The sequence below is a fragment of the Condylura cristata genome, unplaced genomic scaffold, assembly GCF_000260355.1.
Source record: "Condylura cristata isolate star-nosed mole 26May11 unplaced genomic scaffold, ConCri1.0 scaffold00040, whole genome shotgun sequence".
NCBI lineage: Eukaryota > Metazoa > Chordata > Mammalia > Eulipotyphla > Talpidae > Condylura > Condylura cristata.
This window is the reverse complement of record NW_004567141.1, coordinates 4,405,156-4,422,411: the sequence shown is the minus strand read 5'-3', so window position 1 is coordinate 4,422,411 and position 17,256 is coordinate 4,405,156. Positions and strand designations below refer to the sequence as shown.

General features: G+C 58.4%; 2 protein-coding genes across 9 annotated transcripts; both read right to left on the bottom strand.

The window, feature by feature from the left end:
- Positions 1 to 1,631: 1,631 nt before the first annotated feature.
- EFNA4 (ephrin-A4) lies at positions 1,632 to 5,690 on the bottom strand. The gene is made up of 4 exons (XM_004693787.2): positions 5,558 to 5,690; positions 3,164 to 3,459; positions 2,700 to 2,768; positions 1,632 to 2,323 (listed from the first exon to the last, which is right to left on the bottom strand). The coding sequence occupies exons 1-4, from the start codon at positions 5,668 to 5,670 to the stop codon at positions 2,187 to 2,189; spliced, it is 615 nt and encodes a 204-aa protein (XP_004693844.1). The 5' UTR covers positions 5,671 to 5,690; the 3' UTR covers positions 1,632 to 2,186.
- A 1,124-nt stretch (positions 5,691 to 6,814) lies between these two features.
- On the bottom strand, positions 6,815 to 17,250 carry ADAM15 (ADAM metallopeptidase domain 15). 8 transcript variants are annotated; one of them, XM_012733365.1, is made up of 25 exons: positions 17,128 to 17,250; positions 15,863 to 15,969; positions 15,185 to 15,261; positions 14,716 to 14,794; positions 14,464 to 14,540; positions 14,189 to 14,381; positions 12,681 to 12,746; positions 12,529 to 12,597; positions 12,286 to 12,455; positions 12,061 to 12,145; positions 11,478 to 11,626; positions 11,220 to 11,394; positions 10,893 to 10,985; positions 10,471 to 10,775; positions 10,187 to 10,382; positions 9,879 to 9,956; positions 9,413 to 9,485; positions 9,086 to 9,224; positions 8,728 to 8,797; positions 8,361 to 8,398; positions 8,056 to 8,130; positions 7,899 to 7,968; positions 7,570 to 7,641; positions 7,213 to 7,337; positions 6,815 to 7,114 (listed from the first exon to the last, which is right to left on the bottom strand). In XM_012733365.1, exons 1-25 carry the CDS (start codon positions 17,204 to 17,206, stop codon positions 7,072 to 7,074), a joined length of 2,703 nt encoding a protein of 900 aa, XP_012588819.1. In that variant the 5' UTR covers positions 17,207 to 17,250; the 3' UTR covers positions 6,815 to 7,071. The 8 variants fall into 8 exon arrangements, with proteins under 8 accessions (XP_012588819.1, XP_004693839.1, XP_004693840.1 ...); XM_004693782.2 differs by lacking the exons at positions 7,899 to 7,968; positions 8,361 to 8,398; XM_004693783.2 differs by lacking the exons at positions 7,899 to 7,968; positions 8,361 to 8,398 and having other exon boundaries at positions 8,056 to 8,127.
- Between the last annotated feature and the right edge of the window lie 6 nt (positions 17,251 to 17,256).

Genomic DNA, 17,256 nt, shown 5'->3' with positions numbered 1-17,256 from the left:
TGTCGGGAACTGTGGCTGGGTTTGAGGCTTGAAGCGACTGGGCCCGTTTTCGACCCCCCTGCGCAAATCTGCAGTAGCTCAGGTGTCTGCCCTCGAACCTGCAGGGAGCTGGGTGGTAGCGAGGGTGTGTGTCTGTGTAGAGCGTGCGCGACTAAGAGGGCGAGCGACCCAGTGCTGCGAAGCCAACTGGCCCGGTGTTCTTTGGCACATGCGTTATCAGCGGCGGATCCGCGCCAGCCAGACTCGGGAGCCAGCCCGACTCGGGAGCCAGCCCGACTCGGGAGCGAGCGCGGCCGCTGGGTCTTCTATGATGGGGGGTGTCTGGGGCCTCTGGGAGCAGTGTGGGACCCTCCACAGCCCTCAGTGTAGGGCAAGGTTCTCCTAACCAATCGTCCCTGCCTGTCCCGCCCATTGTTTCACTCAAGAGGGGCGGAGGTAGCAATACAATGGGTTTCCAAGGCGACATGCAGACACCCTCCTGGATCACAGCAGACTGGAACCCAGGACTAGGAGACCAAACCCATCCAGCTCATCCTTCACTCAGAGTCCATCCCCTCCACGTCTCAGCTGAGGATCGTGGCTTGGGGTGAGGGCTTGACAGGAACACAAACACACCCACTACAGACACCGTATTTGTAGAAAGTGGCTGCAAGTGGGAGACAGGGTGGGCTTGCGTCTGCTCCACCCACAGTGCTTTCCTCCACCGACTCCAGTCAGAGCAATGAACTAAGTGAGGGATCAGGGTCTGACTTGGGTGTGGATGGGGGAGGGGCTTACATCTCCACCATCTCGGTGTCTGTCAGTCTCAGGACCCCCTGTGTCCTCCCCCTACCCCCCTCCCCCTGCCTAGTGTTCACACGCTGCCTTTCGCTGCCGCAGCCGGCCGAGCTAATCAGCACAACATCCACCTATCGATCGTTGGACCCGAGCCAGACGGGCCGGCTCTGTGCCAGTGGAAGCTGCGGGGCACGGGTGTGGGCAGGGTGTAGCTTCCGGGGAAGGGGCACCCCTTACCCTGTCTCCACTCAGGACACCTTTCAAAAACAGGATCCCGGTGGGACATGGGGAAGTCATAAGCTAGCCTGCCAGAGGTGGGAGAGACTGAGTGGGGCTGGGAGCAAGGGGACCCTCCCTCCTTGGCCCCACCCCTCCTCCTTATAAAAGCTAAGAACAAAGAGGCCGCTGGGGAAGGAGGCTTTGATCTGACCCCACCTCCCCAGTTCTAGGCCAGCCGCCGCCCAGAGTGCCCTAGGCGAGGTGGAGGGAAGCCTTGCTTTCAGGGACCCAGGCACCATGAAATGCAGGTGTAGTCTTTCTGCTACCCCTTGCTTTGCCCCCAATGCCCAGCTTAGGGCTCCCAGAGCGGGGGCAGTGCCCCAGGCGAATAGGCAGTCAGGAGCATCTGCCCCCTCTTGGTTACAGGAAGCCAGCTAGGGATGTGGAAAAGAGTGCCAAGCTCCACAGCTGTTGCTGGCACCACCCCACGCTGCCCAGAGGGGTGCCCACTGAGGCCTGGCATGGATGGCCTGGACACAGCTGGCGTGGAGGTCAGGCCAAGTCTGGCTGTGAGCACAGGTTGCAGGGAGTGTTAGTGTCAGGGAAGGAGCCGGAGGGCAGTAGGTGGGGGAGAGCAACAAAAAGATGGGTGGTTTATTGAGGGTTTGGTCCACACACTTATAAAAATACAAACTGACATGAAATTCAAACTTATGGCGGATCCGTCTTCACAGAAGACAAGAGAGTGACCTCCTGGGGAGGGAAAGGTGCTGCCCCAGGGGAGAGGGCCACAAGGCACTGGGCACAGATGGCTAGCCTGGCCTGGGTCTGGCAATCCACCTGTCCCAGGTCTTCAGCCTTGGGCCCCAGCAGGCTCAAGGGTGCGATCCCACAAATCACAGTCCTCCTGGGGGATGGGATGAGACCATCAAAGCAGCTGACAGAGACCCTATGTTGGTCTTGACTCGGCTCCAGGATGCCCAGGGCTGTCTACAGCTTCCCTGTTCTCCTCTTCAGCCAGTGATGAGGGGTCTGGCACTTTAGAGTCACCTCGGACCCTCTGACCTCCCCCTCTCTTCCACTTGTCTGGCTGGCTTTTTTTGGCACTCCCAGCTCAGGTGGCTGAGGCCCCTGCTGCAGAGTCTTGGGAGGCTCTGGCTCCTGGGGGAGGCAGGGAGGGTCTGCTTGGCTCAGAGAACTCGCAGGAGACGCAGGATTGGGAGCAGCAGCAGCAGCAAGAGACAGAGGGGGCTAGGAGTGCCCCCCCCTTGCCACCCAGAAGTGCCACTCTCTCCAGGGCTCCCGACAGGATGGGCGGACTCAGACCCTGCGAGGGGGAAGGGTAGCATGGATGGGTGCCCCCACTTCAGCAGCTTCCCCATTAGCTATTCACTCCCATTCTCTACTGTTGCCCAAACCAGCCACTCCCACGAGGTACAACTTTGTCTTCCCTGAGCCCAACTCCAGTGTCCCTCGAAACTGTCACCACAGACGACCAGCTCAGCTAAGATCTTGAAGGTCCTTGCCCTTGGAGATGCTATTCCCTTGGCCCAGCATAAAAGGGTGTGGCAAAGGCTATCCTAAGGCTAAATAAGGGAGAAGAGGCCACAGCTTACAGCCCCCCAGCTCTCCCCCCTCCTCCCCACATGCCCAGGGCCCTATGGGAGCCAGAGGGGCTGCTCCCTGTGCCCAAGCCCACTTACTGCTCTCCTTGCAGCAGACAAACACCTGGAGCCTCAAGCACTGGCCAGAACTTTCCGGACTTGGTACCGCTGGGTGGTGGGAAATTGGGAGGAAGAAATTAGCACAGGCTAGTCTGTCCACCCCAGACTGCTTCAGACTCTCCAGCTGCTCTTCTCTTCCAGTTCTCCTTCCTTTTGGGCCACACCTAGGTGCCAGGCCCCATCATGTCCCTCCTTGGTTCCCCCTCCCCCATCTCCTGTCATCCCATTCCCAATTCCTTTTGCAGTCTCTTCCTCTCAACAGCCTCACGCTAGATGGCACCTGTCAGTGTCACCTCCCCCGGCCCCCCAAGCCTGGCCTGCTTTCCCAATCTTCTCCTTCCCTCTCACCTCAGGCTCTCTGCCTTGGCAGCTGGCAATGACAGGGCGCCTCCTCCTCTCCCCACCATCCCCAAGAGCTGACCAGTGTGCCCTTCCTCACTCACAGATGTAGTAGTAGGTTTCTCCAGGCAAGAACTCGAAGCCAAGGGAGAAGGGGGTGAAGCGCTGAATCTTCTCTGAGAACCGAACGGGGCCCAAGGGAGCGAAGGGAAGGGAGCACCTCCAGCGCTTGAAGGCACCTGGGCCCTGGGCCTGGCAGGTCTCATAGCCGCGCCGGTCCACCATGTATAAGGTAAATGTCTCAGGGCCCTCAGGGGGCCCTGGCCCTTCATAGTGCGGGCAGAAGATGTCTAGGTAATCGTTGAGGCCAAGCTCCACCACAGCGTCTCCTCGAAGCAGCCTGCAGTGAAGTAGGCGTGGGTTGAAGGGTTATGGCATAGCACACTCAGGAGTGAGGGTCAGAGACAGCCCTTCCCATGGGGTCCGTGTGAGGCTTTTCCCCCACCCACTGGTGAAATGGTAGCTCAGCCTGACCCTGCTACACTGACAATTTTTTTTTTGAGAAGCAGAGTACAAGGAATAGAAAAGATAACCAACTGACAGGTTTGGAGACTGAGGCATTGCATGCCTACAACCACGTGGCTCAGAAAGGAGAAGGGCATACCCTACCTTTTGAATGGTAGCTGCCACCCACCCTAGCCCAGTGCCTGACACAGGGCTTGGCACAAACCTGTGCCAGATAAATGTTAGGTGAATGGTTACGTAGAAGAAGCTGGAAAAGAGAGTCAAGCGGCCCAAACCTGGGCCCACAGTGCAGGTACAGGTGCAGAGTTGGGACTTGGAACAGTATCCTCATTAGCAGAAGCAGGAAGAAGAAAACCTGCCCTTTAGACCTCAAGCCAATGCCGAAAAGATCACCATGATAAAGAAAAAAATGAGGGGGTTCATGCTGGGTGCTCCCTTTCCTCCCTCCCAGGACAAGGAAGTCCCCTCCACTCACTCTGTAGTCTCCCCAGGATCTCCTTCCCCACCTTTTGAGAACCACCTGTGTGTGTTAGGGGGGAGGGCCCAGGACAGGCAGCTGGACTGGGACAGGCAGCCTCCACAGCATCAAGTACAGTCAGCTTCACTTTCCCCTCCTCACCACACACACAGCCTGCATGACTTATGAAAGGCCTCTGACTATTCCTCAATGGCGACTATTCCTCAATGGCGACTATTCCTCAATGGGTGGTCCCAGGACCACCTGCTTCAGGAGTTCTGATTAGAAATGCAGATTCTGGGGCTCAGCTCAGAGCTCCTAGAAGCCTTTGTATGTTATAGTGTTGTTCCACAGCGTCACTAGTGCCTGGAAAAGTGCCTGTGCAAGGAAAGTGCTCAATAAATATTTGTGGATTGAATGAATGGAACAGAAACCTTAGGGTTGGGGGTAGAAACCTGAATTTTTACGAGTCCTCCAAGTGATTCAGAGGCACTGGTCTGGAACAGAGAAAGGAATTCGGAGTTGGAGAATAACAATAGCTCTTATTACACAGCATTGGTATTGTAATGACCTGTCCTGACGCTTGCCCTCCTAGGGGTCTTGAGCTCCCAGAGGGCAGAGTCTAGATTTCTATCTCTGGAATCCCCAGCACCCTAGCACAGGTCGAACACACAGCACAAGCTTAATAAATGTGAGTGAGTGAACAAATGGGCAGTCACAGATTGTCTCGAGGAGAAAATCAGAAAGGAAAACAGATGGAGAAAGCAAAGAGAGGCAGGGAGAACTGGGAAGGCGGATGGAATCAGTAAAAAATACCAGGTTCAAAGGCAGGCAAGTGAAGCGAGGGAAAGAAATAATAGCTTATGTTTGTACAGCCTGCAACTCTTTCACACATGACCTCAGTCAGCCCGCCTGGTTTCCCAGCATACTGGGTATTAGCGGCCCATTTTACAGATGAGATAACTGAGGTCAGGAAGGTCAAACGGCTTGCTCAGAGCTGCTAACAAAGACATGGCTGAGACTGGACAGAAATAGAAGGGCTGCTCAAGACCGAGAAGGAAGCAGAGATACCGAAGGAGTTAGGAGACAGAGCTTGCGTCAGAGAGGGGGGCAGCAAGCAGGAGAGTAACCCACGCTTTCTCAAGAGAACAGCCCTCTCCCCTTCTCAAGTCCGCCGCCGCCGATCAGGCCGAAGGGAGGCTGGGGATCAGTCGGGAGAAGCGAGGGGGCGGGGCTCGAAGAGCAGGCCGAGGGCCCCCAGTACCGGGTTCTGAGACTCCACCGACCGCCCTCGGGGCTGGGGCTCACCGCCCGCCCCCCAGCAAGTGCGGGCGGTGGGGGAGACCCAGGGCGTGCCTCGCCCCTCCCCCTCCCCCCTCCCCCGCGGACTCAAACAAAGGAGCCCCGGCGCGCGGTCGGGCCCAGGCGACGCCGCGCTCTGAGCGAGTATTGGGCGCGCGCCCGGCCCAGGAGCGCGCAGGCCCGGCTGGCCGCTCGCCGGGTTCGGCCCGGCTACCTGGGGTTACTGGAGTTCCAGTAGACGGGGTGGCGGAGGCCGGAGCCTCCTCGCAGAGGAGAGCCGAGGAGCGCGGCCCAGAGGACAGTCCGCAGCAGCGGCAACAGCCGCATCGCCCCCGGGGTCCGGTCCGGTCTGGTCCGGCCGGTCCCGGCCCGCTTCGCAGTGGCAGCGAGAAAGGTACAAAGTGGAGGTGGGGGGGCGGGTTGCGGGAAGGGGGTGGGGCGCGGAGACTCAAGGTCACGCCTCCGAATAACTTTCCACCAATAGACGCGCGACTCCGCCTCTCCACTCAGAACCAACTCTCGTTAACCCTCTGCGTGCCGCTAGCGTGCGCCGGTCAGCCAGGCTCCTGAGGAGGCGCGCCCAGCTCGCGAGGCGGTGGGGACGAGGCACGAGTTCCACCACCTACGTGTGTTTAGGGCGACCTTGTCTTCAGTGTCTGCTTTAGTACTGGGTAGAAAGTCTTACTAGAAGTTTGGAAGATTTAAGTTGGGACACACGCCCTTTGACCAGAATTGAGGCACTGGAGAGGATCAGCAAACACTGTCCAGCCTCCTTTTTCTTTGTACATCTAGGGACAGAGAGACGGGAAGGCACAGATCACCTCCTGCCTCCCCCGCCCACCTCACCTAAGGCACTGCAGAGCCTTAAGTGGCGAGTTCGATGTCCACCTGGGGCACCTTTCTGCCCCACACCTTAGTTCTGGGCTGGGGGCACACACTGCCCCAATCTCAAAAAAAAAAAAAAAATGTAATGAGGTGCTTGCGGCCTTGTACAAAGCACCTTTGTTCTTGAGCCCTCAGGTGGGGGCGTGAGGAGGGGGGAGGAGGCAGGTGCTCGGCCATGGGATCTTGAGAGCCGCGCCCTACTCCGCCCTGGCTCCGTAGCCTGAGAACACGAGCCAGATCCACTTTTCCCAGCCACTGGTCAGAGGGTGGGGATGCCGGGTCCTTTGGTTTGTCCGGTTTGTCCAGAGCCGCCCCCAGAGGTCGGGTAGCACTGGGTGAGGGTTTGGCGACTAAAGATGGTAAAGGGCATACAGCTGACTCCTTGTGGTACCGGACTGCGCCGAGAGCCATCTCAGACGGGGCAGGAACTAGCCTCGAGCCACCCTGGGACACACGCTGACCCAGCCTGGACGTGTGCCTTCCCTCTCCAGTCTATGTCTGAGGCGGCAGTGTCTCCTGGCGGCCAGGCCTGGAACTGCAATAGGGGCGACCCGACCTTCAAAGAGCCAAATAGGAGGCGTACTCCCCAGATCTCAGGTTTATTGCAACCGAACAGAGACAGCTGTGCACAACTCCCCAGTCCCTTCTAAAACCCAGGCCTCCCCAATCCCCGGCAGCAACAGCGTGGGCAGGTATCCAGGGTGCCGCTCCACAGCTCCCGCAGGTGCTGGTGTCTTCAGACGCCTGCACCCAGTCCATGCTCCAACTCCTTCAGTCTTTGAGGGGGGTTTTAGGGGGTTGGTCGGCCTCTTGAAGACCTAGGCAGCAGAGCCTCAGGAGTGGTCAGAGGTAGAGCGAAGATGCAGTTGGGGGCGGAGGTGCAGGTCTGGTTTGGGGAGACAAAAGTCGAGGTCTGCCTTTCTGGGACCACTTGCCTTACCCACCCATTCTCACCCACCCATTCTCAGTGTCCGGTTTGCCTACCTAGAAGGTACCACTGGGGGTGGGATTCCAGCTCCTGAAATAGGTAGGTCACCCGAAGGGCGCCGGCCCTGGGGGTCAGCAGGCAGTGGCTTCCTGGGGAGTGGGGGCTTGGCAGGCCCCTGAGACTGAGAGAGAAGGCCAGTTTGGGAGGAGATGTCATGTTGCCCAACCCTGTCGCACTGGTGCTGGGGAACACCAGCGTGCGGGGCGGCACCATAGACCAGCTTTGTCTCTAAACAGACCTGTCACCATTAAAGAATCCACCTCAGGCACAGAGGACATCTTGCCACAACTGCCACAGGCCACACAGCCCTGGGTGGGGGAAGAGGCTGTGCCCTTTTCTACCCCCACTGTTACCTTTGGGCGCCTCACCACCGGGTCAGCGGGCAGAGGGCGGGTGGGGGGATTGGGTCGATCAGCCAACTCAGCCTGAACAGAGAGAGGAGCAGTGGCTGGTGAGAGCACAGCCAGGGGTGGTGGGCATGCAGAGATTTTCCCTAGGGGTTTAGGTCAACATGCAAAGTCAGCCAGAGGACTGGAAAGAATGGGGACGTGCACTAAAGTCTTGGGTGCATGCCAGCAAGATGTCTGGGGGAGGAAGGTGTGGGTCATTGTGGTGTCCCTGGCCAGCTGCAATCCTGCCACTGACCACCAGATGGCGGTAGACACCAAGGCAGGAGGCTCACCCTTTGCTGCTTCTGGGGCTCAGAGTGTCTGAAGGCTGTGAAGCACCCAGGTCCCCTAATGAATGCACCGCTGGCAGGGAACAGGGATAAGATCTCTGCAGCTGGGCACCAAGCCTCCCACCTGCCATGGGCCAGGGTGGGCCTGGCCCAGATTTACCTGGAGTCTCTTGGGCACAGGGTCAGGAGGCAGCGGCCTGGAGGGGGGAGCCGGAAAGCCAAGAACACTAGCCTGCTAAGAGAGCAGGAGGAGCAGACAGCACAGGGGAGGGGGAGCAGAAAGACAGGTGTGGGCAGAGAGGGGTTAGTGCCCAAGGGGGGGCAGCTAGGCCCAGGGGCAGTGGGGGACAGTGGGGGGCAGTGGGGGCATGGTTATTCATTCACATGCAGAAGGGTGAAAAGTGGTGCAGGGGCGTACACATCCTCCTGTCATGAGACCCAGCGGGCTCGGGCAGCGGCACTCACCAGCCTTTCTGCACATGGCCACCTGGTGTCTTCGGGTCCTAGTACACTGAAGGCCGTTCTGAGTGCCGCCACCCCTTGCACTGAGGATCCACCGCCCAGGGCACTGGGAGACCCACCTCTCAAAGCCAGCAGCTTGGCCAGCTCAGAGAGCTCAGCAGACCCTCCTCTAGGTGACTGCCCTCCCCACTCCGGGCCGGCTGTGCTCTGCTTCTCTCCTGTAGCCGGGGAGGGGATCTGGCCCTCACTTCTTTGGTTGACTTTTGGGCACGATAAATCTAGAGTTGTCAGTACCCCACCCCAGCCCCCAGGGCCCAAGCTGCATGCCTGGCCAAAGGGGCCCCTCTCCCCACTGGCATCCTGGACTCACCTTGGCACCTGGCATCAGCAAGGCCCTCTGCGGGGGTCCTGGGCGTTCAGGGGGACCAGGCTGGGCTGCTCTGAGAAAGGCAAGGAGGGAGAGGGTCCAGCCTCAGACCCTGTTTTCTACCCACACATGACTCAAGTCAGGTGAATTGGGGTGAGCCTGTGTATTGTTTTGGTCAAATCAGGGGTGAGGACCCGGCTGCCCCGCATGGTCTGTATGAGGGCTGCCCCGCATGGCATGCAGGGGAAGGAGGCAAGTGGGCTGTGGGGTCAGGTCCAGGTGGCAGGAGGTGGCGGGGACAGGGCTTCAGGTCTGCCCTCTGCGCAGCTGTGGAGGGAGCTGGTAGCAGGGAGACTGGTACCTGTACTGGCAGCTGGGTCCCTTGAGCTGGCAGAGCCGCTGGCGCAGGCGGGCACGGTGCCAGTAGCTGGCACCAAGCAGCACCAGGACCAGCAACAACAGGAGGCTGAGGAGCAGCCCTGTGATCAGGGAGCCTGTCGCTGCAGGTGAAGGATGGTTTGAAGGTTAACAGGGCTAAGAGCCACACCCAGGGAAGCGGTCACAGGGAGAAAGTGAAGGGGTCAGGGGTCACAGAGAACCAGGAAGCAACAAAAAGAGGGGTCAGAAAAGGGGGGGAGGAAAAGGCTAAGCCTTCTTGCTCCCAGCAGCCCTGCCCGCCCCACGCTACCTCTGCTCTGCGTGGCGCAGTTCGGGGGTGCCCAGCCTGCCTCACAGCGGCAGTGCCCGTTGCTGTCACAGACCTGGGAAGTGGGGGTGAGCATAGAGACCCTGAACTCCGGGGCCCCATTTCCCTGTCCCTAACTTTTCCAGATCTAGAGGTGCACAACTGGAAGATGTGCAGGGCCAGAGGGGTGGAAAGAGCGCGCTCTGGAGAGAGGGACTCTCACCCGGGAGGGAATTGGACTGAGCTAAAGCTGAGCACCCCTGTGCAGTCACTCTGTGGGGTGCTTTTGCACCTCCCCCAGGAGGTGGCGACTAGGACCACGCCCACCAGATAGATGGGACTGAGCTGTCTCACCCCTAGGAAGTGGTGGAGCAGAGATGAGAGGCCAGATATGACTGCTTCTAAAGCTCCCCGTCCTTCCCTCCCTGGAGGCCCCTGCTCCCCATCCATCTCCGCCATGCCAGCTTACCCCATGCCCATGGCACCTGCTCCGACATTCTTGTGCTCCCAGGAGGTCCTCAGGTTGGCACTGGTGGTTTATGCACACCTGCCCAACAGGGACGGAAGAGCAAAGTCACATTTCCACAGAGCTCTGCTGGCGCTTTTACAGAAGGGGAAGCCAGACTCCCAGGGTGACAGGACTTGGGTCAATCTGATGTAAGCTCTGAGCTCGCCTCGGAGTCTCTGCCTTTACACTGCGGGGTCGTGAGGCCTGGGCACTGTCTGCCGGGGTCCAGGTAAACTTCCCCATGGGCCTGATCCCCCCAGGCTGCTCACCATGCCAGGGCCACAGGCTGTGCCGGGCAGCGCCAGGAGCGGCTGGGCCACGTCATTGCCCAGGTCCAGGTGTACCAGGCTGCAGTTTAGCCGGGTCCCGTTGGCTTCCAGTGTCTCCCAGAGCAGGGTCCGGGCTGAGCCCAGCAGAGGCTGGGCCCTGCCCCCTTGGCACTGGAGCTGCCCACAAATGACATCTCTGGAATAAGGTAAGGAGGCCCAAGGTGAGTGGGAGTGGGGCTGAGGCTCCCACAGACCCAGGGGAGGGGTTAGGATTCCTTGCTTACCCAGGGGCACAGGACATGTAGCTGCCATTAGGGCTGCGCCCACAGCTCCCAAAGGGATCCCCCCGCGTATTGGCAGCATGGAGGCAAAGTGGTGTGGCGGGCTGGGCCCCAGGACCCCAGAGAGCCTGGCACTGCTGGGCATAGGAGGTGCAACGCCCTTGCATGCACACAGCCTTTCCGTCACCACACGGCTCGCCGTCCCCCAGGCTGACATCTGGAGGACACTGGGAGCTGTTCCCTGGGCAGAACTCGGGCAAGTCACAGTCACCTCTGGTGGGGCGGCACTGCCAGCCAGCTGGGCGCAGCTGTGGAGGGTGGGTGAGCATAAGCGTGAGTGCCGGGCAAACCCAGCCAGGCCCAGCCAGTCACAGTGACCCTTCCCTCCCTCGCTCCTAGCAGGTGAGCTCTGCGTCTGTGCCCACCTGGCAATTTTGACAACAGGGTCCGTCGGATGCACACTGGGCCCCAAGCCTTAGCTGGCAGGTAGAGTAGTCACAGCAGGGGTCAGTGCAGTCCTATGGGCAGGGGCACCAAGGGGGCAGATCAGAGCAGATGGGGCCTCAGAGCCTCCCAGAGCCCAAGCCCCAGGGTGCCCACAGCCACACAGGTAACAGCACAGTTCAACAACCCACTGTTGTTCTGACTGCAGGGAGGTGAGGAGGGCTGAGCGGTCCTTACAATAAGAGGCTCGGAGGGGGCTAATGGGGGCACAGAAGTCAGTGTGGCAAAGCTTGGGTTGAGGGGCTCACATCTGGGAAGCCACAGTCACATTGTTCGCCCGGCTCCACAAACATATTTCCACAGACGCTGGCAATAGAGGACAGACTGGACAGCCGTTCAAAGAGGCAGCTGCCCATCCCAGCCAGGAGGGCTTTCTCCAGGGCCTGTCGACTGCAGTTGCTGAAATTCAGGCCTGGCAAGAAGCTGGGGAGGGCAGCAGAGAAAGTTGGAGCTGAGGCCACACCTTACTGCTGCCCCTTCCCCTTCCGTGTCCTGCAAACACTCACTCTGTGGAGGCTTCCATGATGCAGCTCTTGGCTGGGGCTGGACCTGGACAGGGGCAACTGTTCCCAGGTGAGTCGTGGTCCAGGCCCAGGCTGTGGCCCAGCTCATGGGCTATGGAGGAGGCGACTCCCAGGATGCTGGTGGAGTGGTCCTGTCATTGGGGAGAGGATACCTCAGGCCCAGCACCAGCCCGACGGCTGTTCTCTCCTCATCTGGCCTTCTGGGCAGTTGCTGCCTTCTTCTTTGATTGCTTCTACAGCAGGAACCGAGCCCAGGCCTGGGTGGCAGGAAGCCTGAGTTGTGGTCAGCCTTGCCCCCACCCCATCTCCTCACTCAGTGACCTTGGGAGATGACGTCTGCTCTTGGGGCGTCAGCTGCCTACCCCTCCCTAGAGAGATGGAATGACCTCCCAGGTGGGCCATACACTGGTCCCCAGTCCTGGTGAGGGCCCTGGTGGTAGGGCCACACCACCCAACAGCCTCACAGCTTTGGGACTGGGTAACTTTGTAGGGGGTTCAGTGAATAAACGGTACCATGGGGGAAGAACTGTGTTGGGAGCAAGGAAGAGACCTGGAAGTAGCTTACCATGTTTACCCCTCCTGAGAAGTCGGGAGAACAGATGGAGTTCTGAATGGCCATGCCCACTGCAGGCCCGGAGAAAGCAGTAGCACTGTGGGATCCAGAGGTGGAAAGTCAAGGCCAAAAGCCAAGGTGGCCAAGGCTTCAGGGCCCATGGCAGGGAGGTGTAAGGGTATGGAATTTTGCCAGGAAGGGGCAGAGTGGGGCTGCTGGCTGAGCATGGGGCCTTACGTCACCAGCTGGGCACTGTCGTGGGGCAGTCGAGACAGCAAGTCTGTTCTTCGCCAGCGGAGAAAGTTGTCTAGTGTGACCCCTGGGTCCAGGCTTATCTCCACCAGGTCACGCTGGGTCCAAGCCTCCAGGCCCACTAGTGCCACCCGCACATTCAGGGGCTGGAAGAACTGAATGCAAAGTGGGGCTCAGAAGAAGGGTACCCACGGACAGGGGACGTACGGGAGCTGCCCCACCCACTACCGTGTCCAGGAGGAGAGCCACTTCCAGCGTTCGGTTCAGCAGGTGCTGGAAATCTGGGTACCTCTGGACCTGTGGATCAAGAGAAGGGGACCATGAGAGGCAGCAGGGCAAGCAGGGGTTAGGGGGACACACACAGGGGCCAGCAAGTTCACCTCAGAATGATCAGCCACAATCACCAGCTCGACGATCTTGGTCTCTGTCACCACATCCCGCCTCCACTGTGGACAAGAACGAGCAACAGGCACCCTACCGTCTCCTGCCAGCAGCCAGAGAGGGCTGGCCACGCTGCGTCCATGCCCAGCCCTCTGGCCAAGCAGGGAGTGAAGAACCCTTATACAGACTGAGAACCTGGGAGGCCTGTCCACACTGGACCAAGAAGTAGTAACAAAGCTGGGAACTGAGCCCTGCTTTTCTGGCTCCAAATTCAGTGCTTCTCTTCCAAAATTTAAAAGGTAATAATAATAATCAACACCATCAGACACGTACCATGTATCAGATACAGATATAAGTACTTTACACGCTGATTCATTTATGATCTTCACAGCTACACTGTAAGTCAGCACTTTCATTATCCTCATTTTATAAATTAGGTTTTTGTGCCTTTATGATTGGTAACTATTTTTATACCTAAGTGAGAGCTCTGTATCTGTGGTCATAGATAGATGAGGAATTTGTATCAAGCATCCACATTTAAATTATGGACATAGGGGCCTCCCTGGTGGTGCATGGGGTTAAATCGCAGCGCTGCGAGGCTGTCCAGAGCCACTGCAGTACAGGTTAATGGCAGGGAGTAACCCACACGGCGCCCGCAGACCTCTCCTGTCTCGCCACTGCTGCCCTCAGCAGTGTATTTCAGTAGATCTGTCTGTTCTGTTCTCCCCCACCATCTCTGGTGAATCCTCTCACCTCCCACTTCTGGCCTGTACCCCAGTTCTTGTATGCATATATAAATAAATCTTTAAAAAAAATGTGGATATATCTTTATTAGCTGAATGACTTCAGGCAAGTTATTTAACTTCTCTGAGCTTGTTTTCTCACTTAAAAATAGAGCTATTGAAGCAGGAGTATAATGGACCAGGCGAGAAAATAACAAAAATAATGAACAACCATATACCAGAGACATTTTGTGGGGGTGGAGTGGGGAATGGGATCAAAAACGGGGGGCGGGGGGAGAAAGAAATGCATGGGATTATGGTGATGGCACACGGGTGATTTGGTGATGGGAAACCCGTGGGGATTACAATCGAGATGGGGGAAAAATGTACAAAATGATGTACAAATAAACTTTTGTAATAAAAAAAAAATAGAGCTATTGAGAGCATCTACATCCTGAGTGCTGGGAAGAGTAGAGATAGTGTTCAGCTGCCCCTAGGGTGGCAGAGTGATGGGCTGAGGCCTGGAGGTGGTGGAGGGGTGTCTGGGATCAGGCCACACCCGAACCATCCTCTCCCAGAGGCAGCTAAGCAGAGTGCTCAAGCCGCAAAGTTCCGGGTTCCATCTGGTTTTTGCCACACACTAGCTGTGTGACCTTGGCGAACATTTCCATGGAGGTGCTCCATGAGTAGGAGCTGGGATTCTGTGCGCACGCAAACAGCTCTGAGAGTCTGAGGGGTGGCCTGCCAGCCGGCTACAGCCCAGCTCTCCTGCTGTCCATCCTCACCCGGTGAACTCGGCGAGGTCCCGCGGGGCGCCAGGGCTGGGCTTGAGCAGGTGCACGCGCACGCCTGTTCAGGGCACACGAGTGGCCTGGCAGGAGGAGGTCTTGGACCCGGGAGATGGTGGGACGACTTTGAAGGTCCCCAGACCCTAGCTCTAGAGCATAGCCTCTTTCTGGGGACAGCATCACCAAACCCCTAGGAAAGATACAGAAAGTCAAAACCCTTTTCAGTTCATGCACCCTCGCTCTCCCCACCTTTATGGAATCTGTGCCTGTACCTGAGCCCAGAGCAGGTACAGATGGAGGCCCAGGAATCTGCATGGCCCTGCACCCTGCCCCGGTAGCAGCAGTTCTCCTATGGCAGAGAAACATCAGTGCCAATTTAAAGGGTAGATCAGGATTTGAACCCAGGGCTGTAGCCTGCTAGGAAAGAGATGCAGTGCCCTCCCACACCTGGGGATGGCATCCTCCAGTTACTCCCTCCCTGCTTCCCTCAGGCCAGAAGCTCAGCACAGAAGGGCCTGACTCACCAGCGTGTGCCCTTCACTGACCACTCGGGTGCCATCAGGCTGGTACCACACCAGGGATGGGCGGCCTGGGACGAGGTCCCTGTGGGATGAAGAACAAGTAGAGCAGTTTCAGCTGCCCACAGGGTGGCAGGATGGGCTGAGGCCTGGAGGTGGTAGAAGGGTGTCTTGGATCAGGACACACCCCAACCTTCCTGCTTCCAGAGACAGCTATACGTAGTGCTCAAGCCAGAAACCTCCAAGTTACCTGGGTCCCATCTGGTTTTGACCACACACTAGTGTGGGACTTTGGGTGAGTTTTTTAGCCTCTCTGTGTCTTGATGTCTTCATATAGATAAGGACAGTAATAATATATAATAGTAGCTACCTTGCAGGGTCATTGTTAGTATTAAGTGAGTTCAAGTACCTGGCAAGGAGCACATGTTATATAAGTTGTTAGCCATGTTGTCATCACCACCACCACTGTCATTACCTATTCAGTAGCAGCTCCAGGATATGACTCTCACCATCCAATTCCAATTTGATCCGAAAGGCCTCAGGCAGACTGTTCTGTGGGCACCAGAGGGCATGTCACCTCCCAGGCCTTGTCAGAAACTCCTGTCCTCTCTAACACAAAACCTCGGGCTTTTAGGAGAGCACCAGGGATTAGATCACTGGTGGGAGGATCCCAAGAGAGGGGCCAGGAAGCCCTGCCTGGCCTGGGGCATTGTTCTGGGGGGTTGTGTGGGGAGGTCAAGGAAGGTATCTGAGCCTCCCCTTCTCAGCTTCCTGTCCAGAGAGGAAGCTCACGGAGGACCCAGTGAGGCCCCAGCCCTTCCTCTGACTCAGCTTTAGAATTGGGGAAAGGGGGGTGGTGGCAGGGGGCGGGGGGGATCATTTGGTTAGGCATTGACCCTCTCCAAGTCCACCTACTGAGAAAACCGGAGAAAGAGAAAGCAGTTTGACCTCAGAATTTCCCCAGTGGCAATAGATGCATTAGGCAGGGCTGAAGCACACAGATGTGTGTGAGGAGAAGGGAGAGGGAGATAAGTGAAGCCAGGTGTTGGGCTGTGCCACTCCTCAGTCGGGTTTTGCCTTAAGACACCTGATTATGTGGCAAGTGGGATGCTGGGTGGTGTATTTCTTTACCAGAGGGCACAGGGAGGCTCACCTGAAGCACCTCCACTAAGCTGAGAGCAAAGTTGTCCTGAAGAGTCTGGGGATCCAAGATCCCCCTGGGAGCCCCCTCTGGTCTTGTCTGTGCCTCCTCGGTGCCATCTGCAGGGTACCCAGGACACCCGGAGAGAATACCGAAGAATCAACAACAGGGCTAGGGATGGCTGGTGCCTTCTGATCCACTGCTCCCAGAACATCAAAGCCCTTTTCACCTGACAGACACCTTCAGTGCATCTGGGACTTAGTGGAGAATACTAGGGGGAGTGAGGCTGTCTTTCCAGTTTATTGCTTTCATCCCACCAGCCTATCCACAAATCCGGAGAGAAATAGTAAGGTCAGCTAGCCCAGTCTGTGGTCCTTCCCTGTCCCCCTCAAGCCGGTGCTAGGTTCAGGAGCCCTCCCCCTGTTCCACTCCCTCCCAGTCAACCCCTCCCCCAGGAACGCCCCCTTCTCCGGACTCGGCCAAGTCTTGTGGCCCGGTGCCCACTCACCCTCCCCTTCCTTCACTTGGGTGATGGTGGCGACGCCCATTTCTGGGTGAGCAGTGCAAACACACTCCTCCCTAAACACCCCTCAGGCCCGGTCAGGCACACCCGCTCCCCACAGTCTCCGCTTCCTCTCTGAACACCCCCTCCCCACAAATGCCCTTCTCCTCCGGACACTCCACACTCCACCCCTCCTCGGCCCTGCCCAAGACAGCGGCGGGAAGTGAAAGTTCCAAGGAGGAGTTGGTGTCCCAATCTCTCCCGGCCAGTTCTCCTCTCTCCCGGCAGCTCCCGCTCAGCCTGGTTTCTGGTGGCATCAGCACCAGGATGAGTGGTGCCTGGCCGCTCAGGCCTGGGATGAGAGACCAGAAAGAATCCTCCTCGCCAAACCCTACGGGTCGTACCCACTCGGGCCCTGGCACCGGGTGGAACGCCAGCTAGGCCCCAGAGGGGCGAAGACGTCAGTCCTCAGGAACAGTGACCCTCTCCCACGATGCTGGGGCGCTGGGCCTGGCCCCTCGGTGCCTGGTACCCGAGTCCAAAAGCATCTGTGCAGAGAGCGTTCGCGCCAGGCGTCGGCATCCCCCTCCTTCACTCTCCTCTCCATCGTCCAGTCTCCTGGCCCTCGGCCCGGGACAGCAGACCAGTGCGGGCCGCATTCTGGTTGGGGTTTCTCAGGGTCTCCGGACGCGGCTACCCCGAAGCCTGCCGACGTCCCCACGCCTCCTCCAGTCCCCAGACTCCCACCCCCGCCCACTCCCGGCCGGGTACTCACTTATGTTTGGGAGCGGCCGGGAGGGCAGAGGGCTGCCCGCGCCCAGGAGCCCCAGGGCCCAGAGCAGCGCCAGCCGCATGGCAGCGGAGCCGGGGCCCGGGCTGGGCGAGGGCAGCAGGTGCTGGGCGG

What these genes read in the sequence shown, in the direction of transcription:
- EFNA4 (XM_004693787.2), bottom strand. Translation starts at nt 5,670, where the DNA reads ATGCGGCTGTTGCCGCTGCTGCGGACTGTCCTCTGGGCCGCGCTCCTC. An exon ending in TGGAACTCCAGTAACCCCAG is followed by an intron (nt 3,460 to 5,557) that starts GTAGCCGGGCCG and finishes ACTTCACTGCAG; the next exon opens with GCTGCTTCGAGGAGACGCTG. An exon ending in AGAAACCTACTACTACATCT is followed by an intron (nt 2,769 to 3,163) that starts GTGAGTGAGGAA and finishes CCCACCACCCAG; the next exon opens with CGGTACCAAGTCCGGAAAGT.
- ADAM15 (XM_012733365.1), bottom strand. Translation starts at nt 17,206, where the DNA reads ATGCGGCTGGCGCTGCTCTGGGCCCTGGGGCTCCTGGGCGCGGGCAGC. An exon ending in TGGCTCTCCTCCTGGACACG is followed by an intron (nt 12,456 to 12,528) that starts GTAGTGGGTGGG and finishes CTTTGCATTCAG; the next exon opens with TTCTTCCAGCCCCTGAATGT. An exon ending in CTGCGCCACGCAGAGCAGAG is followed by an intron (nt 9,225 to 9,412) that starts GTAGCGTGGGGC and finishes CTTCACCTGCAG; the next exon opens with CGACAGGCTCCCTGATCACA.